The following is a 21,487-nucleotide window of genomic DNA, read 5'->3' as shown; positions in this document are numbered from 1 at the left end:
TGCATCGGTAATGCCATCCAACTATCTCATCCTCTGTCATCCCCTTCTTCTTTTGACCTCAATCTTTCCCAGCATCAGGGTCTTTTCCAATGGTCTCTATTGTTTGTCCTTTTACCAATACAACACTATCTTTGTTACTGTAGCTTTATAGCAGATCTTAAAATCTGGCAGTGTCATTCCTCCAACTTTATTCTGCTTCTTCAAAATTGCTTTACCTGCTCTAGTTCATTTGTCTTTTTATATAAATTTTATTTATTTTTTTAATATAAATTTTAGAATTAACCTCTGTATAGCTATAAAAATGGCTTGATATTTTGATTGGACTTATGATAAACTTGCAGAGTAATTTGGGAATTGAGTCTTAAGATCTGTGAACATGGTATGTTTCTTCATTTGCTTAGCTCTTCTTTATCCACGCATCTGTCAATGGACATTTAGGTTACTTCCATGTCTTGGCTATTGTAAATAATGCTGCTATGAACATTGAAAGTGTGTGTATCTTTTTGAATTAGAGTTTTCATCTTTTTTGTATATATGCCCAAGAGTGGGGTTGTTGGATCGTATGATAACTCTTCTGTTTTTTAAGGAATCTCTATACTTTTCTTCATAGTGGCTGCACTAATTTACATTCCCACCAGCAGCGAAGGAAGATTTCCTTTTCTCCAAACCCTCTTCAGCATTTATTCTTTGTAGACTTTTTGATGATGGCCATCCTGACCAGTTTGGCGTGATCCTTCATTGTAGTTTTGATTTGCGTTTGTCTAATGATTAGTGACACTGAGTGTCTTTTTGTGCGCCTCTTGACAATCTTGTATGTCTTCTTTGAAGAAATGTCTTCTAAGGTCTCCTGCTCAGTTTTTGATTGGGTTACTGTCTTATTTTTTTATATTGAGCTGTATGAACTGTTTGTTTATTTTGGAAATTAAACCCTTGTTGGTCACATCATTTGTAAATATTTTCTGCCAGTCCATAGGTTGTTTTTTCATTTTATTTATGGTTTCCTTTCCTGTGCAAAAGCTTGTAAGTTTGATTATGTCCCCTTTGTGTATTTTTGCTTTTATTTCTTTCACCTTGAGAGACTGACCTAAGAAAACATTGCTACAATTTTTGTTAGACAGTGTTTTGCTTATATTCTCTTCTAGGAGTTTTATGATGTCATACTTTATATTTAAGTCTTTACTCTGCTTTGAGTTTATTTTTGTGTATGGTGTGAGGGAAAGTTCTGACTGTTTTGATTTACATGCAGTTGTCCAGCTTTCCCAGTACTACTTCCTATCTTTTCTCCATTGTATATTTTTACCTCCTTTGTCTAAGATTAACTGACCATAAATATATGGGTTTATTTCTGGGCTCTCAATTCTGTTCCATTGGTCCATATGTCTGTTTTTGTGCCAGTACCACACTGTTTTGAATTCTGTAGCTGTGCAGTATTGTCTGAAGTCCAAGAGGGTTATGCCTCCACTTTTGTTCTTTTTCTTCAGGATTGCTTTGGAAATTCTGGGTCTTTTGCTATCCCATATAAATTTTAAGATTATTTGTTCTGGTTCTGTGAAAAATGTCATGAGATAATTTGATAGGGATCACATTAGATTTGTAAATTATTTTGGGTGGTATGGCCATTTTAACAATATTAATTCTTCCAGTCCTAGAGTGTGGGATATCTTTACATTTTTTTGAATCATCTTCAATTTCCTTTATCAGCGTCTCATAGTTCTCAGCATATCTGTCTTTTACCTCTTTGGTCAGGTTTATTCCTAGGTGTTTTTGTTTGATTTTTTTTTGATACAATTTTAAAAGGGATTTTTTTTTCTTTGTCTTTCTGATATTTCATCATTAGCGTAGAGAAGTGCAACAGAGTTCTGTATGTTAATCTTGTAACCTGCTACCTTGATGAATTTGTTTATCAGTTTTAGTAATTTTTGTGTGGAGTCTTTAGGATTTTCTATCTAGAGCATCACATCATCTGCATATGATGACAGTTTTACCTCATCCCTTCAATTTTATTTCTTTTTTTTGGTCCGGATTGCTGTAGCTAAGACTTCCAATATAAGGTTGAACATAAGTGGTGAGAGTGGGCATCCTTGTCTTGTTCCAGATTTTAGTGGGAAAGTGTTCAGCTTTTCACCATTTACTGTTATATTGGCTGTCGGTTTGTCATAAATAGCTTTTATTATGTTGCGATATGTTCCCTCTATACCCACCTTGGTAAGAATTTTTTTATAATGAATAAATGAAGAATTTTTTCAAATGCTTTTTCTGCATCTATTGAATGGTCATATGGTTTTTCTCTTTTATTGTGGTGGTGTACCACATTGATTTGCATATGTTGAATCATCCTTGTGACCTTGGAATGAACCAGCTTGGTCATGGTGTATGATCCTTTTATGTGTTGTTGTATTTGGTGTGCTAATATTTTGTTGAGGATTTTTGCATCTATATTCATCAAAGATATTGGCATGTAATTTTCTTTTCTGGTAGTGTTGGTTTTGGTATCAGGGTGATTGTGGCTTCATAGAATGACTTTGGGAGTGTTTCCTCCTCTTCAGTCTTTTAGAAGAGTTTGAGAAGGATTGGTGTAAGTTATTTATATATTTAGTGGAATTCCCCTGTGAAACCATCCAGTCTTGGACTTTTGTTTTCAGTGAGATTTTAAAAAATTTATTGCAGATTCTGTTTCACTAATAGGGATTGGTCCGTTCAGATGATCTATTTCTTCTTGATTCACTTTTGGTAGGCTGTACGTTCCTAGAAACTTTTCCATTCCTTTTAGATTGTCCAATTTGGTGGTGTGTGATTTTTCATAGTATTCTCTTCTTTTTTTGTATTTCTGAAGTATCTGTTGTTATTTCTCCTCTTTCATTTTTTATCTTGCTTATTGGGTCCTTGCTCTTTTCTTCTTGGTGAGCCTTGCCAGAGGCTTGTCAATTTTGTCTATCCTTTCAAAAAGTCAGCTCTTGGTTTTATTGATTTTTTAAATTGTTATTTTATCTCTTTTACTTCCTTTATGATCTTTATTATTTCTTTCCTTCTGCTGACTTTAGGTTCTGTTTGTTCTTCTTTTTCTATTTCTTTCAGATGGTAGGTTAAGTTGTTTATTTGAGATTTTTCTTGTTTTTTGAGGAAGGCCTATATTGCTATGGACTTCCTTCTTAGAACTGCTTTTGCTGCATCACATAGATTTTGTATGGTTATGTTTTATTGTCATTGTCTTGAGGTATTTTTTAATTTCCTATTTGATTTCATTGTTGACTGATTGGTTTTTTTAGTAACATGTTGTTTAGTTTCCATATAATCATTTTTTCTTATTTTTGTCTTTTCTTTCCATGTAGTTTCATGCTGTAGTGGTCACAAAAGATTGTAGAAATAATTCTATCCTCTTAAATTTGTTGAGGCTTGTTCTGTGTCCCAGTATGTGGTCTACCATAGAAGATGTTCCAGGTATGCTTGAAAAGAATGTGTATTCTGAGCTTTTGGATGTAATATCTGAAAATATCAATCAAGTCTAACTGTTCTATTGTGTCATTTAGGATCTCTGTTGCCTTATTGGTTTTCTGTCTGGAAGATCTGTCCATTGATGTCAGTGAGGTGTTAAGGTCTTCTATTATTATTATATTCCCATCAGTTTCTCCCTTTGGGTCTGTTAGTATTTGTTTTATGCATTTAGGCACTCCTATATTGGGAACATATATGTTAATGAGTGTAATATTCTCTTCTTGTATTAATCTTTTTATTGTATGATGTCCTTTGTCTTTCCTTATAGCCTTTGTGTGACATGAGTATTGGTGCATCCACCTTCTTGTCATTTCAGCCCCTGCCCCACAACACCTTTTATAAAACTTTTGGCTGCATGGCCTCTTTGTTGTGGCATGCAGGCATCTCTTGTTGCAGAGCACAGGCTCTAGAGCACATGGGCTTCTTTAGTCACAGCATGTGGGCTCTCTAACTGCAGTATGCAAGCTTAGTTGTCCCATGGTATATGGGATTTCAGTTCCCTGATGAGGGGTCTTACTCACGCCCCCTGCATTGGAAGGTGGATTCTTAACCACTGGACCACCAGGGAAGTCCCAGTCCTTTCTTTTTTAATATAAGCATTTAGGGCTATAAATGTATCTCTAAGTCTTTATTTATGTCCCACAAATTTTATGTTGTACTTAGAATTTTGTTCAACTCAAAATATTTTCCTAATTTCACTTAAGACTTCTTGTATAACAGTTATTTAGAAGTGAGTTGTTCGGTTTCCAAGAATTTGGAGACTTTCCTGTTGTTTTTTTACTTTCAAATCTAAATCCATGGTGGGTGAAGAACTTATTTTGCATGATTTCAATTTTTAAAAAACTGTTAAGGTTTGTTTTGTGACTGAGGATATGGTCTATCTTGGGGAATACTCACTATGAATTTGACAAGAATATGTATTGAACTTTTGTTGGGTGGAGTTTTCTCTGAATGTCAGTTATATTCAATTAGTTGATGGTATTGTTAAGTTCTTTTGTATCTTATTGATTTTCTGTGTACCAATTCTGTCAACTACTGAGAAAGGAGCATTGAAGTCTCAATTTATGCACCTCTCTTTTCAGTTCTGTCACTTTTTGCATCATATATTTTGAAGCTCTGTTGAAAGGTGAAAACACATTTAGAACCGTTGTGCATTCCTGATGAATTGGCCTTTTTATCATTGTGTAATGTCCCTCTTTATCCCTGGTAATTTTCTTTGCTTTGAAGTCTACTTGTATACAAGTCTACTTGCTAACATAAGCACTCCAGCTTTGTTTTGGAATAATATTTGCATGGTCTCTCTCTTTGCCTTTTACTTTACTCCTTCTAATATCATTATATTTGAGGAGACTTTCTTGTAGAAGCATTTAATTAGATTATTTTTAAATTCCATTCTGTCAGCTCCTATATTTAGACCATTTATGTTTAATATAATTATTGATATGTGTGGGTTTATGTATGTCATATCAATATTTGAATATTTGTTTTCTGTTGGTTCTTTGCTTTTTATTCCTCTTATTTCCCTATTCCTGCCTTATTTTGGAGTTTTGAACTTTTTAAAAATTCATTTTAATTTATCTCTTATTTCTTTGACTGTCTCTTTTATAACTTTTAAAATAATTATTCTAGAGATTATAATACATATATACTTTTTATAGTTTGCAGTTTACTTGCTATTGATACTTTATTAATTTGAATGAAATGTAAAAGTCTCATCACCATATGGGAACCTCTACCACCACACAACCCCCCACCCCTCCCCGCCCCCCCCCATCTTGCACTTGTCTTATATACTACATCTACTTATGTGAAAACTCCAGGAGACAGTGTGAGGAGAAGAATAGTCTATTATATTTACTCAGACATTTGATATTTATATTACTCTCCCTTCTTTCTTGATGTTCCTGATGCTTTCTTATGTCATTTTTCTTCTTCCATTAGCGATTATTTTAGAGTAGGTCAATTGATAGGAATGTTTGTGGCCTGTAACATGAGAACAGAGATGAGAGAATAAGAGAAATGGGGGGTTTTCTCTGTTCTCTCTGAGCTGGAAATAGACAGTTTCTCCTGCAGGTCTCTGTTCATGCTGATGCCCACTTCTGCAGAGAAGGGGGGCTACAGAGAAGGGGGAGCTGCAGAGAGTTGTCTGATGGATTCTGCAGAGACAAAGAGTGTGATGTTCCGTTGTGATTTGGTGCCATTTTGAATTCTGGTCTTCTTCCCACGTTTGCCTGATATTAACTCTTCATGTTCCTCAGATATCCTATTCCATGCAGTCCAACAGAGTGTGTAGTTATATTCATTGAGAAAGATGGAGTGCTATGTGCTTACTCCATTTTACCTGGAACTAGAACCTGGCATAGCAGGATATTTATAACAAATATTTAATAATATTTATTGGGTAAATAAATGAATGAGCTATCAATCAATTGGTCCCAAGCTCTGTCTTTAGCACCAGACATGAATTTCTAAGTCTCCAGCCCTTTTGGAATGAAGACCATCTCAATAATAGAGTCAGTATCTGCACAGTTGACATCACCAACACAGAGTCCTGTCTGCATGTTCAGCATGTCCAAACTAAACCCATTCCTCTTCCACTGAAGACCAGCTCCTATTTTCAGTTTCTTTGTTTGCCACCACGGGCTCATCTGCTATAAATTAACTGCTAGTTGTCTTTTATCCTTTTCCTTCAGTGAGTTTCAGGCAAACAAGTTCTCTGTCTGGTAGTATTTTCCTGATAGTTCTCACTTTCTCATTCACCACCTTGCCACCCTAGTTTACACATCTAGACTCATGAGTTAAGCTGGCCCAACCACAGGACAAGCAGAACCCCTGTTGGTGACAGTAGAGAGCACATAATGAGGAGGAACCAGGAACGTGGGGTCAGGGGTCGTGGCCGGGAATGTCCATTTATAGGGAGGGAGACGGGATTTGGGGGAGGAGGGAGCTGCTACCCAGATCTCCAAGCCTGAGGGCTGGAGAAAGCTTGCCTCACTGGGGGTGTTGAGACCCAGGCACATTGATGTATTAACACAGCAGTGACTCCTGAGAATTGGGCTCCCAGTAGGTGTGAGGGGACAACAGTCTCCTTCGGGCTTGGCCCTGGGCCTTCAGGGCTGCTTCTGAGCAGTGCTGCTGAAAGCCACCTGATTTTCTCTCTCCGCCCCGTGTAGTCCATGTTCTCCACTCTGGGTCAGTTGACTGCCTCTCAGACAACCGCCCTGAGCCCACCAGAAGCCTGGACTGACAGCTCTCCACTGCCTTCCAGGTTCAAGGCTCTCCCCCTCTCTCTCCTTTCTCTCCGCCACTCTTACCATCTCCTCCAGCTCACCAGGGCTAGTCCCTGGGCCCCAGAGAGCCCCCCACTCTTTTACTTCCATGCCTTCTCATACCATTCCATCCCCCGATTCCCACACACCACCCCAGTCCCTTCCTGTCTAAGCTGTCCTTCCAGTGCCTCTCAGATTCCGGGGATTCCAGAGGGCTCTCGCACCCTCCCTTCCTTGACTCCAGGCTGACACCCTCCTGCCTCCTTCTTAACCCACCTTAGCCAGTGGTCACTGGTCATACTGGATGTATTATACCTTGAAAGCATGTTACTATCTTCTGTCTGGCCTCTGTGGCTCTTGCATGTAGATCTCAGATAGTAATCCTTGTTGGATCAAAGTGAATGGAACCAGACCAGCTGCTGTGCCATCTCTAGAAAGTCTCTTAGAGAGATGAGAGGGCTGTGATTGTGATATGACAACCACTGATGGCAAGGCACTTGGACTCCCTGCCGTACAGATGAGGCTCGCTTTGTAAATGGGAGATTCCCTTATCTGTGACATCACCTGTTTGTTTTCCCCTTTGGTGTTAATACTCTGAAGGGTCAGGAAATAGGAAACAACTGCATTAAGCATGAGATTCTGAGGGCTCCATCTGCAGCTGACAGGGAGGGCAGAGCTGCAAGATAATGGAGGCTGATGCCAGTGCAGTCGATTCTTCTCCCCTTTGCAAAGCACCGAGTGACAAGCAGATTTCTCAGCTCCGAGCAGGCTGTCATGTTCAGATGATAAATGTGTCCCTGGACAGAAGAGCTTGTTGAGTGATATTTACCAGGGTCTCCATGAAGGGCCCTGAGCTCCCGAGGGAGCATTTTCAACCTTCAGCTGCTGGCCTGGTCGACTGACACCCGTGGGGTGGCAGGAGGAATAAAGCTTCGTTCCCTGCTCTCCAGCCGGGTGGAGGCAGGGTGATTTGTTTAGGTGCTCGGAAGTTTCCTGGTTCGTCTTGTTTCCTGTCTTCATTCCCTCCCTCCCCTGTCAAAGCCCAGCAGAGAGAGATGGAATGTGCGAGAGGCTTGGAACCTCAGAGGGGGAAGGACGGGAGTCAGGCCTGGCTCCACCGCTGAGTGCTCCTAGGCTAGCTCCTCAGCTTCTCCAGGCCTAGAGGAGATGAGGAGAGCTGCCTCACAGGCTTGCTGTACAGATGAAATCACATCTGGCCAGAAATACCCTGCATGTTGTAAGATGCTCTCTGGTGCTGGCATCGTTGAGCCATTCTTTCTTGTACACCTGCTGTGTGCCAGGCAGTGTGCTGGGTTTGAAGGGCCGGGTTTAGTTGTGGGGGCCGGGAGGAAGTCGGGCTAGTAATGCCTTGATCAGCCATTGGTGTGGTTCTGGGATGAAGGAGGGTAGCTGGCTCAGAGATCACACCTCTTTGCCATCTCTGAAAGCTGTCCGTCTCCCAGCACTTCTCTGGGGCTCAGCTCCTGGGACCCCCTCCCAGTGGTGGGGCGTTGGTGTGACCTTCTCCAAGGAGCACGGCTGAGTAGGGCTCCGGCGCCTCACGCCAGGCTCTCCAGAGAGACAGGACCGACAGGCACACTTGCACACGGGCTTTGTTGTGGGGAGCTGGCTCACACAGTTGTGAAGGCTGAGACGCCCCAGGTTTGTTGTTGGTGAGCCAGAGATGGAGAGCCAGTGGTGTAAGCTATGGGGTGTCCACGTCTGAGGTGGGAAGCGCCCCACCCCAGCTCCGGGGAGGCGGGTGGGGAGGCCCCTCTCCTGTTCTCCTCCGGTTCAGATGCTCAGCTGGTTGGACGGGGCCCACTGAGCCGGGGAGGGCAGTTTGCTTTCCTCAGTCTAGATTCCGACGTTAATCTCACCCGGAAATGCCCTCACAGGCACACCCAGAGGAACGCTGTGCCGGGCACCCCGGGGCCTGCTCAAGTTGACACCTAAAATGGACCCTCTCATCTGGGCTGACGCTCAGGTAGAGCCTTCAGGTTTACTAAGTGGCATCACACGCTGCATCTCGTTGGCCCCAGGATGACCCGGGGGGAAGTCCTCCCCTTCTCTGTCCCGTGATCCAGACGCCAGGGGCTCACCGGCCTGGCTGTTCGAGGCAGGCTGTGCTCACCCTCAGCCTGAGTCTCAGTGCGCCGAGCTCTTCTCTCTGGCAGTGGGTCTGTCCCTTCCCAGGTTCTACTTCTCCTGCACGTGAGCAGCTTACCTGGCTGGTCCTCCTGGCTGAAGGCTGTGCCTCCAGTGCTCTCTACCCTCCACCTGCTCCTTAGGCAGCAGGAGCCTTACACACAGTTGTCGTGGGGGCTGGGAGTCGCCTGTGAGCAGACGTCACTGCATTTCCAGAGTCTGGAAGCAACGGGCACTGAAGGAAGGCGGGGCCCCACACAGGGAGCGGCCTTTGCTGAGCCCCAGGTGCGGTGGCCGGGGTCGCGGTGGGACTGGGGATGGCCAGCACTCCCTCGACATGTCTGCGACCACTCGAGCTGCTTGTGCTTGGTCTGTCAGGGCCACGGGGCACGGCTTTTACGTTTAATATGCCCTCTCTTATTTTACTCAGACTGGTGAATCAAGGAAGTCCTGAGTACTTCTGTTTATTTAAAACCCATAGTGAGATGCTCTTTCGCAGTCTGTCATAGGGGAAATACAAATTTAGTAATTCAAAACTTATAACATCTTCATGCTGACCTTGGAATGGGCTTCAATCAGCCGTGTTTCTCAAGCCTTCATTTCAGCAGTCCCCCTCTGCCTGGCCTTGCCACCACTCTTGGGCATGTCTGTGTCCTCGTCGGGAAAAGTGCCTTTAGGGGCTGCGCATCCCCTGCCGGGTGTGGCGCCTGGCACAGGCAGGTGCTTAGTTACTGGTTCTGAGCTGGAGTGGACCAGAGCTCCTGCCACACCGCGCACTCGCCCAAGCCCTGTGCTGGCAGAGTGCCCACTGGCCAGCAGGACACAGCAAGTGGTGCCATTCATTCAGCAAGGGGCGATTCCACACCCCGTCCATGTGGGGCACAGGCTGGATGCAGAGAGTGCAGCCCCTTCCTGAAGAGGGTTTGCAGCCGGGGGCAGTGCTGGACATGAGCAGGAGGACTGTGGGGAGCAGAAGGGGGGCAAGGGGAGCACGAGGGGATTCGGGAGGAGCCGGGCCACGCTGGAGCCTCGGACAGGGCCTCAGAGCAGGCCTGCAGCACTCAGCACCTTTCTCTGCTGTTTCCCCGCAGGGCCTGTGCTAGCAGCGAGACCGAGAGTGAAGCCGGAGACATCATGGACCAGCAGTTCGAGGAGATGAACAACAGGCTCAACTCGGTCACCGACCCCACTGGCTTTCTCCGGATGGTTCGCCGCAACAACCTCTTTAACAGGTGCGTGTGGCCCTGCCTCCTGGGTGGTGCAGCTTCTGTGACCTTCCAGCTGCGTGGGCTCTGGTGGGATGGGGGTCTCCGGGGGCAAGCGCGGTGCTCTGGCCTTTGGGGTCACAGTAGCCCTCCAGGTCGGGGGAGGAAGCGCAGCTGGCCTGATGTGACTGTCCATGTGGCTGGGTGGGAGGCCCAGGGGATGGTCGGCTGCTCCCTCCCATGGCCTCGGGGTGATCTCCCAGACGCCAGGAGAGGCTGCACAGAGAGCCACATCACACACTTTCTCCCTGGCCATCTTGTGCCAGTAGCTCATCGCCAGGCCCTGTGCCTGGACCTTTCTGGCCTGGGGCTGAGGGAGGCCAGGGGAGCAGATGCCAGCATTGCTGGGGAGGAACCCATCCACACCCGGGCCTGTCTCCACTACTTGACCAAAGTACTTGGCGTTGAGATGAGCCAAGGTTGAAATTGCCAGCCGGTGCGCCCCTGCGTCTTTTCACCAGGGGTGCAAGCCGAGCTGTGTCCAGATGAACAGGGGAGGCGGTTGGGGTTAAAGAGCACTTGTCCCGTTGTCACTGGTTGGCAGCACCTGGGAGTCACATTTGGAGAGACCATAGAAAGACATCCTGGACGCTGAGGCCCCTGCCTCTGCAGGGCGGCAGGGGGAGCAGGCGCACGGGTGGGAGTGACCGCTGTGAGGGGGCCACCGGGCCCTGTGTGCTCCTGCTTCAGGCCCCGGTTTCCTCCCATTATTGTGCTGTCAGGGTGACAGACGCGTGTTTACTTTCCCAGGGGTGAGTCATATGGGATGGGAGCCAGGAGCCAGAGCTGAAGGGACTGGCGTCTGGTTGACAGGAGGCCAGAACCCCGGCTGGTTCACTCCCAGTTTCCTCTGCGGCCCTGTCCCCTTCGCAGGTGTCGCTCGGGGCTCTGATTTCTTGGAAGGGACAGGACCAGACGCGAGGAGGTGTGGGGTCGAGGCTGGCTCCATCCTCAGCCTCAGCTCCTCAGGCTCTGGGGTCTCTGCCAGTACTGCCATCCCTGGCTGTAAACTAGGGTGTGAAGACCGCAGGACTTGGGTCTGGCCTTGTCGCGTGTCAGCTGTGGGACCTGCGGCAGGTGACGTCACCACTGTCAGCCTTTTCCTCGTCACTAAAGTGGGAACAAGCTTCCTGCTTTGCAGGGTTCCCTTAACATGGAATTAGAGCAGCTAATGTATGAACAGCACATGCTAGGCTTTGGAATGTGCAGAAGGCGCGTAGGTGTGCTGGCTTTCTGCTGTCTTGAGTGAAGTGGGAAGGAACTGTTAAACTTGGATTCTCCTGATAACATGGGTGGATAGATTTTGGAAGGGATGGAGTGTGCATGTGCCTGTGCAGCCGCTGTTGACCGCCCCAGGTTGCGGCCTCAGCCGCCCTTTCTCTTCCTGTCCCACCTTGTGTCTTGTGTGAGAGTGCACGCCAGAGGCCGCTGTCAGGCGTCCGCGGCCCACCTGATCTCAGGCACGCCCGTGGGCAGGAGCCCCTCCTCCAGGACCTTGGGTGCTGGGCGAGGAAGGGGTCAAACCAGGTGTACCCGGGGTCCTACCTCATCATCCCTGGACAGGAAGGGGTGTGAATTTTGTATCATGGAGTTTCTTGCTTTGAGAAAATGTTTGTTGTCACTCCTAGCAGCTCTGAGGTAGGTCCAGTGAGCCCAGGACCACAGTTAGCTCACTGGTTCATTAAACAGTGCGGTCAGCGCCTGCGGCCAGGCTGAGGATGGGCCAGCCTGAGGCTGGGAGGGGCTGCCAGGCCCACAGTGGCTTCACTGCCTGGCTACTCTCTGGCCAGCTCCCTCGTCAGGCCTGACCTGCCTCAAGCCTCGAGCCTGCCCTCAGGAAGACGCCAGGAATGGAGCTCCTGCACCTCTCTGCGCGCCTTTCCAGTCCTGACCTCCGGAGGCCTCTGGGGCAGATCGGAGGAGGGGACAGTCCGTCTTCAGCTTTGGTGCCGGGTGCCACAGGCCTCCGCTGTCAGCCGCGAGTCCAGGAAGGGGGCGCTGGCCTCCGTCCGTCCTGGCGACCCACAGAAGCAGCGGTATCCTGGTGAGGATGGTGCGGGCGCTTGCCACCTTCCAGCCCAGCCACGGCCCTTGCAGCTGAGGGGCACGCACAGGCCAGGAGGGTGGAGACCTGCCGCCCAGCAGGTGCAGGGCTGTGTTTCTGGTCCATCTCCCAGCTGTCCTGACCTCGTGGGGTCCCTGCAGGCCTTTCTCTCTGCCCCTTCATGACCAGGAGGTGGGGCTGGTGTGTCACCGGCTGGGACGGCTGAGAAGTGGCTTTTCTGCAGACCCCAATACTGTGGGGGCTTGCAGAGCACTGGTCCCTGAGCCCGAGGAGGTGAGGTGGCAGCAGCCGTGGGTATAGCAGCGCCAGGGCCCCGCGGTAGGGCCCTCCAGCTCTGTGATTCACGGGCTGCTGGCCCTGTTGTTCCGGGTGGTTCGCTGGACTGGTTGGGGATGAGGCTGCTGCGGCAGGTGCAAGTCAGCTGAGACTTGGCCTTAGAATTCTGCCCCTCCCCTCCACACACTGCACAGCTTGGTCTTTGTTCTTGAGGTCACCACAACCACTATATTTCTTCTCGCCTCTGCACTTTGGCAGAAAACGCAGTTGCGTGTTGAGCCCAGAGCAGGCACTGCCAGTGAGGAAAAGCAAGGAGTCTCTCACTTAGCACCTGACCCTCAGGTCCCCCACTGGGCAGAGCAGCAGTGCCCAGAGGGGCCTCTGCCCCTCGTTTTGCAGAACGCTTGAGAAGTTATGCTGGAGGCTGGAATGCCGGTGTGCATGTATGGGTATGCGCGCGTGTGTGTGTCTGAACCTAGGGGCAGTCAGCAGATCACTTTTCCTGCAGAAAAGAGGAAGAGGAACAGGATATGCTGTCTACTGCTCCAGGATTCTGGGTCCCAGGCTGTGCCCTGGCCTTGCAGGTGCACCGAGCCAGGACCCACTGGGGCCAGTATCCCAGAAGGGTTCCGACTGCTCTTGCCACTGTCTTTGCTCTTTCCCCTTCTGGCAGTGTGTGTGAGGTAGGGGGTAGGAAGGGACTTTCTTATTGCCCAGATGTCAGTGGTTAGAACCAAAGCAGAGAGCAACAACATGTCGAGGTTCCTCCTTCTAGAGACGTGTCACGATGGGGCCAGAGCCCTCCCTCAGCTCTGCAACCTCCAGCTAGCACCCCAATCACCCCCACAAAAGGGTTAATTGGCAAACGAGACTCCTTGACCTGGTCGGGGTCCCCCTAGAGAGTCAGTGACAAAGACCAAGGGTCCTGTGGGAAGAGAGGTGGCACCACCATCCTGGAGGACCAGCCTCCCATGACCAGATGGGAGAGATTAAAGAGAGGCCCCCACGCATGGCCCGCGCGCCCGTGTCAGTGTGGCTCTGACGTGGACCTTCCTGATGGGTGGGTCACATGGGCCCAGTGACAGGGCCACTGTTAGGATCCATGTCTCGCCAGCTCCAAAGACAGAGCTCCAGCTCCCAGATCCCACCCATCTAAGGCTCCCTCCAGGGGGTCACAGCCTTTGCCTGAACTCCTCAGTGAGCGAGAGCTCACCACTTCTGAGGTGGTGCCTTCAGTCCTGGGAAAACACTAACTTGGCTCTGGGGGTTCTTTGTCAATGAATGAGACTCCACAGGTTTGTGGGGTGACAGGTCCTGTGTGGAACAGGACCCACAGATCACCCATGGGTACAAGGCCCTTTGGAAAGGGCGTTTCTATGTTAGCATCAGCGGGGCAGGCCACACACTCAGTGACCTCTGCTCTCCACCCCTGAGTGCATTGTGAACCCATCCCCCCAATGCCCAGCTTGGGCCCTGAAAGGGGTCAGCAGGCAAAGCCTGTGTGAGGCTGGCCTGGGCATCGGGTTTTCCTAGGTGACCCGCCCTCCACCCCAGACTGGGCTGTGGAGCAAAGAGCAGAGTGGGCCGCGCCATGGTCCCTCGGGAGGGCTGTCCCCAGCCCCTTGGTGGCACGTGTGTCCCAGCCGTTGCCCAGCCTTCCCGGGAGAGCCCGCGAGCAGGAGAAGAGGAGCCCCACGCGGCCCAGGTTTGTCCCTGGACTTGAGAGGAGTCACGTCCCTGGAAGGGCAGGGGTCTCTGCCTGAGCCCACCCCCTGAGGAGGGAGAGGTCAGGGAGCGGGCGCTGGGTGACTGGGGAGGGGAGCGGGGAGACAGCACCGACAGCTTATTGAATAAGTACTTAAAATGCAGCCTTTGACAGCCTTCACCTCCCTGAGGAGACAGCCTTCATGTGAGGATGTTTGTGGTGGAGAGTCACTGGCTGCTTGAATATAATGGGTTCGTCAGTCTTTCCACTGGTACCTTAAAACCCAGGCACTTGTTCAGATCTCAGGCTGGCCAGCTCCTGTTCCCTCAGGTCACAGTTCAGAGCCCCCAGGGGCTTTGTGGAGCCTCGGGCAGGGCCGAGGTGGGGAGGAGGAGCCCAGTGGGTCAAAGCAGCAGATGCCTGTGGAGCAGGCGCTCAGCCCCGTCTGCCAGCACCGCTCCCAGCTCCTCGAATGTGGGGCAGGAGGCCCCCTGAGGAAGGCTGGGGCCTCTTGGGACTTGTATGGCTCATGAGGAGCAGAAGCAGGACCCCCGACCCCAAGGCCTGGGACCCTGCTGCTGTGAGCGCAGACAGGAAGCCTCCTGAACTGGCCACTGGAAAGTGAGAACCTGTGATAGAGACCTCAGGGCAGGAGAGGAGCTGTCTGAGCAAAGGTGGGCGGCACCTGGAAGGAGCTCAGCACTGTGGGGCCCTCCCTCCCCACTCCCGCACACCTTGACCTGTGCACGTCCTGCAAGCAGACGGTGCCCAGTGCAGCATCTGTCTGTCGGGCATTCCAGAGGGGCGCAAGGCCTGAGGCTGTGGTAGCGCCGGGCCCTGGGCTCACGGCTTCCTGATGCCTGACTGTTGAGAGCCGGTGGGGCCCTGCCCCTGCCTTGGGCCTCGGGGCCTCAGGCTTAGAGTCTCCGTTTGGAGGCTTCCAGGGACGGGTGTGTGTCCGCCCGGCCAGGCCCACCCCAACTGACGCCCCCTCCCTCCTGTGGCCCTGAAGACGGCAGGGCCCCCGGGGAGTGTTCCTGGCTCAGCTCCCATTTTGGCCATGTGTGCACGGGGTCAGGTGGGAAGGACCTGAGTGCTGGCAGGGAGTTGAGAGCAGCGTGGAGAACTTCCAGGTGCAGGGAGGTACCGGTGGGGCCCCGCCCTGCACCTCCTCAGTCAGCCCGCCCCTCCCTGCTGTCAGAATCGCCCCTGTGCTCACTGCTCCCCTGTGTTCTGCCGGTCCCTGTCCCTCCTCAGAGGAGGGCGGCCTGTTCTCGTGGCATAGAGACCTCCAGGTGGAAGTGGAGCCCTGGTCCTTGCAGGTCTCTGGGATGCACCAAGCTTAGGTTTGGGGAGAGACCGGCGGGATGGATGGGACCTCAAGGCCAGGCTGGCCACCCCCGTCCCTGGGGTGTTCGGGCCTGGCGGGGCCCTTGCTTAGTCCTACCTCTGGGGGGCTGAGCCCTCCTCCTCCATTTCTGCTGCTCACCTAGCTCCCCTTCTTGACTGAAAGCCTGAGAAATGTGTGTGAGTTGGGGTGGGGTCCCACCACGCAGGCTCTGCATGTGCTCTCAACTCCCCTCCTTCATGGGGCCCTGACTGGAAGCCAGGGCAGCTAGCCTGGTGCTGAGAGCGGCACTTGGGGCCGAGACTTCCAAGTGCGCGTCCCGCAGCGTCCCCAGTGCCCCCGGGCACCAGGCAGGCCTCTGGTGGGGCTGCGTCAGCGTGAGAGCCGGCGCGCGTCCCAGCGCGCAGGGTCTTCTGCAGCCGTGCGTTATAAATCCCCTGCTTGGCGAATAGATCTCTTCATCCCTGGGGAGATTCACGAGCCGCGTGTGCTCCCCAGGCCGCCTGGCATTTGTCATTGTTCCAGAGACATAAACCACCCCGGCCTCTCCCTGCCCCGGGGCGCCTCACGCCTCACACCTCTGCTCAGAGCTCTGCGGAGGGCGCCGAGCCCAGGCGCTCCCCCAGCCTGCCAGCCTCCCGGCCCGGGTACCGCTCAGTGCCTCTCCCATCCTGTTAGCACACAGATGGCCGTGCCGCAGAGAAAACGAGTATTTCTCCAGAAGCAGATTAATAAACACCACCTAAGGAAGGAGCTGATAAAGACCGAGGAGCGGTGTGAGAAAACTCTGTGCTGTGCTGAGGGCTGGGCTGTTAGCCCAGCTGGCGCCCCGGCAGCGAACGAGGCCTCGAGGACGGCGAGCTGGCGCCCCCTGCTGGAGCCACGTGGCGGCGCGGCTGCGAGTCGCGGGAGCCCCCCTTCCTGCGCCCGCGGAGCAGCCGCCCGCCGCGGTCAGGTCACCTTTGTGGACCCACTCAAGAGGGGTGGGGAGCAGAGGTGAGTGCAGGGGGCTCAGTGTGTCCTCAAGGCTGGGGGGACACAAAAAACGGCTCCCCGGCAGGTGGGAGCCCTGACCCTGCCTGCCCGGCAGCCTCCTGGCCTCTCTGAAGTGGGCTCTTCATCCCTAGGGGAGGGGCGGCCCCACCTCCTGAGCGGTGATGTGGGTGTGGCGGGCCTGGCTGGAGCCTGGATGGGGGTGCGGCCCCTCCCGCAGCTCACACGCTTGTCACAGGGGATGCGTCCACCCTGTCAAAGCACCCTTACCCCGTCTGAGTCCAGATTGCCGAGGCAGAGAGAAGTCAGCCAGGCTGCTGCAGAAACCGAAGCAGTGCAGTCACCGAGGCCCCAGCCCTGGCCGAGTGCCCGCAGTGCGAGGGGGGTCACTGGCTATGGCGACATTGCAAGACAATGGGAGCAGAGAGCAGGGAGCGGGCCATCCCACACACCCGCTCACACTTGTCAACCACTCTGGCCGGGGCTCGGAGCCGGGCACCGCGGACACATCCGCGAGGCCGAATCTGCCCCCGCGCCTACATGGGCAGCTCAGCGGGGGCTCTGGGCCGTGGCCGTGTGCTGCGGGCCAGTGAGAGCGGCCTTAGGTCACTGTGAATGTCAGATGTCGTAGTAAAAACAGAAGCCGCACACACAGGGAGCTATGACTGCAGTCTGTCCCGGCCATCGATGTGGAGGTGAGGAAACCGCTGCTCCCACCTGTGACCCCAGGCAGGAGGGGGGGTGGTTTCCTAGCCCGAGACCTGCCCCTGGAAGTGTGCAGATGCCCAGAGAGTGTCCTCCGAAACCCCCACTGAAGTGCCACGGCCAGCCATGTGTTTACCAGCCCTGGACAGGGACCTTACATCAACCGGCTTCCCCCCTGAACTGGCCAGGGCTGGGGGCACCGTGTCCTAGCCTGGTCCCAGTTCTGGAGCCCCGCCGGAGGCCTGCAGGGAAGGGTGAAGTCCTCGGGGCCTTTCTCTGATCAGCCTTGGAAGGAACTGGCCTGGTGGAGTTGTTTTTCTGTTCAGGCACGCCTGGTGCTGAAGGGCGTGGGCCGGAGCCCAGAGGCCAAGCCGCCCAGCCCGCTCACCCTGCGGCCCCACCCCCTCCACTTCCCTCAGTGCTCTGTCCCCGGCACCCTGCTGTTCCACTGCCAACATGGGTGCTTCACCCCACGTTGTTCCTGGCCTTGGAGTGGCCTTTCCCGCCCTGTCCCCAGGCGGGCTAACCCGCAGCAAGCGGTCCTCTTTCCAAGAGCCTGGCCTCCGCTCTGTGTGACCAGCAGAGTCTCTTGTGCCCCGGACCCCCTTCCCCACAGCCCAGTGCAGGAACCCTCGGGCAGGCCCTCTGTGGACCCTGGCACCTCGTGGGCGTGATGCGTGTTGAGAGGGTTAGTGTTGCTGGGCCCCGGTAAGTGCCTCTGGCACTTCCCAGGTTCAATAAAAAGGCCCTTCAGCACACTTGGCCCTCCTGCCCAGACCTCCCCACTCACTGTCCCATCAGCAGAGACGCCCAGCACCTCTAGGTGAAGATGCTTCACTGCTGTCCTCCCCATCCTGCACCATTCACCCTTTTTGCAAACGGTCTGTCCACCCCATAGCCCCCCACTTCCTCCTGCCTCCCCCTGGCCCCCACTCCATACAGCTTGGTTATGCTGGTCTCCTGGTACCCAGGGAAGCTCAGGGTGCTGAGCTGGTCTCACTCCAGTAGGAGCTGTTTAAAATTCAGGGCCTTGGGGAGTGTCCCATCAGTCCCCGTTAGGACTTGGGGACACAGCGTTGTCTGGGAACATGGCACTCCCCTGGATGTCTTTGGCCAGATTAATCAGACCAGGTGCCTGAATGGGGTAACCAGCCCACAGTCCAGGCAGACACGTGTCTAGTGAGGGCGGTGCAGCGAGAGGGTGCTGCCGTCTGGCTGCTCCCCGCTCCACCCCTAAGCTGTCCTGGGGGCAACTCGGGCTCCCGAGGATGTGAGGTCACACAGGCTGTGTGCACGGGCACACGCAGCCGTGACGGACGCCACGTGTGGCACCAGACTGTCTCCTCTGGGGGGCAGTTTGATGCTCGCTCTTTCAGGGGAGCAATGCTCTTTGTGGTGTATTCCAGGGGATTAAGTGAGCCTGTGAGTGTCACTCCAGGGTTATCAGTGCTTCACTGGCTCTGACGGCAAAGACGTGTCCTGGCCCCTGTCACTCGTGATTCCATGTTTTCTGAGTGAGGGTGATGGACAGGCGCCGTGAGCGGGCTCTCAGGCCCTCGAGTCCTCTACCCTTCCTTCTCTTATAGGAGCAGGTGGGGGCGGGGGGTGCTCTCAGTCTGGCCTGGCACGGCCGTAGGGTTTAGAGTTGGGATGTTGCTGAGAACAGCACAGGGTGGGGGGAAGGCCAGGGGATAGAGCCAGGTCTCAAAAATGCAAATAAACTTTTCACATCATTTCTTTAGATGGTCAAGGACCCTGGCTTGACCCGGGGGGTGGGGGCTGGGCGGGAGTGTGTTCTGCTTTTCCCTTTGGTGACAGTCTGGAGCACTGACTTAGCTGAGTCTGCTCTGAGACCTGCTCTGTGTCTTAAGGTCCTAAGTGTGTAGCAGAAACTCCTGAACCGTGCACAGTGTCTGAATCAAGGCTGAGGGACCACTGACTGTCTGCTGGTTCTGTGGAGCCTGTCACTGGAGGCTGTGCTGAGGCCACGCCGACCAGGCTGCAGGGCCGGTTTAGCCAGACTTGAGGGGCAGCCTGTCCTTGCAGGGAATGGGCTCGTTTCCCGCCGCCATCCCTCCTCCTCCCCGGCCGTGTCCTTTGTCCTCTCTCGCCGCCCAGGGCCTGCCTGCATCAGAGCCTGGCGGGAAACATTTGCTTCGTGAATCAGTGACTCAGTGAATGCTCTCATCCTGTGTCGGTGTGCAGGAAGGGGTACCCCCTTCCAGGCCCGAGGGTGGGCTCTTGTCTAACACTCAGAAGTGAACTCTCTGAGGAGACATACACGCTGACCAAGCAAGAGACTTTATTGGGAAGGGGCGCCCTGGGGGAGAGCGGGAGTGAAGGGGGCCCAGGAGGACGGCTCTGCCGCGCGGCCCGCAGTCTTAGGGTTATGGCGATGAGGCCAGTTTCTGGGCTGTCTCTGGCCAGCTTGACTCGGGGTTCTTCCTGCCGGTGCATTCATTGCTCAGACAAGGTGGATGCCGGCCAGAAGGATTCTGGGAGGTGGGAGGACACGTGGCATCTCCTTTTGACCTCTCCCGAAGTCTTCCAGTTGGCGATAGCTTGTTAGTTCTGCGTTCCTTACCAGGACCTCCTGCCATAAAATAACTCAGGCAAACGTTTACTGTGGTACCTGGCCAGGGTAAGTGGTTTCAGTCAGTGTGCTTCCCCTAACATCAAGGGTGAAAGTTGGGGCCTTGGGGTTGAAAATACCATCTGTACTGATAAAATTTTGCCTAGAAACAATGGAACGTACATGAAAAACAAAAACAGAACCTGCAGCCACACCTGAACTGACCTGCCCCTCGGGCTGTGCTGGGGCTCTGGCAGAGCCACCACGAGCCTCATGTCTGCAGCTCCCGCCCCAGACACTAACAGGTCTCAGGGCACTGTCTTCCTGGCAGATTGGCGGCTGCCCCAATTCTCATGGTCCTCACGTTTGCCTGCCCAGTCGCTCCACACGAGGATGTAATTAAATGTTTTGAACAGCGCTTCGGGACATTTGATTATGCAGAAAGACTCCACAGCCCGTGTTGATGTGGTGTGCAGCTGGGCCGCCCGCGGTGTGTCTGTGCTCACGGTGCTGCGAATGTACCTGAGGGGGAGGGCGGCCTCCTGCCAGCTTCAGCCCCCCTTCTCTCCCCAGGAGCTGCCAGAGCGTGACCAGCCTGGTGGGCAATGCCGCGTCGCCCGTCAAGGACGGGACCTCCTCTCTTCCCAGGAGGCAGAGCTCGTTCGCCAGGCCGCCGCTCCGCGCCCTGTACGACCTGCTCGTGGCGCCCATGGAAGGGGTAAGTGCCTGGCCGGCCCCTTGGCGCCAGGACGCATCACTTCCTGCTCAGCACCCCATGCCCCTGGCCCCAGACACAGAACAGGCTCCTGAGACAGTGGGGGTTTTCCAGACACGGGGCTTCTCAGCCAGCCTCTAGACACTCATGTGGACGCTGTTCTAAGGGGGCCGCTGGGCCGCAAATGGGGTCCTGGGCTCCAAGGGGGCAGACACAGGTTCGGGCCCTGGCCAGTCTCCCAGCTGGTGGTCGGGTCGACCTTGGAGTCTCGGGTGCACATGAGATGCTGCTCCTTTCCAGCATGCTCCTCAGACCTGGGGAGGTCCGGGGGCCCAGGGCAGCATGCATCCCCCTATCTCCGCAGTCAGGGTGGGAGATGCGCCCATGTTAGCTCCCCTGCCCACTGCTCATCCGAGGGTCTCACCTGAGCAGCTTCAAGCCAGGGGCTACTTCCTGATGGGAACAGACCCCTCGGCCCTGCCCTGGGAGGACTCACTCCACTTCGGGGTCCAGCGGCAGACTCATCCTTGTACTTGTGAGTTCTTGAGAAGCTTGAGCGCGGCCTCTGACAGGGTTCTGTGGCTTTGGTCTTTGCCCGTCACTGTTCATCCAGACGCGGTTCTCTGACCGGGTGCGGGGCTGCTGAAGGGCTCAGGGATCTCGTGAATCTGAACGGCTGTGCATGAGCCCGCCAGATGTCGTTGCCCGCAACCGTGGGTTAGCTCTGGCTGCTGTGACAAAATGCCACCGACTGGGTGACCTGGATTTCTCACAGTTCTGGGGCTGGAAGTCCCAGGTCAGGGTGCTTGGCGTCGTCAGCTTCTTGGTGGAGGCCCGCCCGCTTCCTTGCGTGAGAACAGCCACTGCCACTTTCTCGTGTGTCCTCGCGTGGTGGAGAGAAAGAGTGAGCACACTCAGGTCTCCTGTCCCCTTC

The 21,487-nt window shown here is 53.2% G+C and overlaps 1 protein-coding gene across 5 annotated transcripts in view; it reads left to right on the top strand.

Annotated features, from left to right (window-relative positions):
- Positions 1-21,487, top strand: part of TTC28 (tetratricopeptide repeat domain 28) — a 563,147-nt gene that overhangs the window by 519,822 nt on the left and 21,838 nt on the right. For all 5 annotated transcript variants that reach the window (XM_070475504.1, XM_020876676.2, XM_070475505.1 and 2 more), the window contains 2 exons: positions 10,001-10,141; positions 20,412-20,556. In XM_070475504.1, the coding sequence (XP_070331605.1) occupies positions 10,001-10,141; positions 20,412-20,556 (286 nt within the window). The remainder of the gene's footprint in view (positions 1-10,000; positions 10,142-20,411; positions 20,557-21,487) is intronic.

Source organism: Odocoileus virginianus, chromosome 12 (assembly GCF_023699985.2).
Source record: "Odocoileus virginianus isolate 20LAN1187 ecotype Illinois chromosome 12, Ovbor_1.2, whole genome shotgun sequence".
Classification (NCBI taxonomy): Eukaryota; Metazoa; Chordata; class Mammalia; order Artiodactyla; family Cervidae; genus Odocoileus; species Odocoileus virginianus.
Note: the sequence above shows the minus strand (reverse complement) of the source record. Positions and strands in the feature narration are given on the sequence as shown.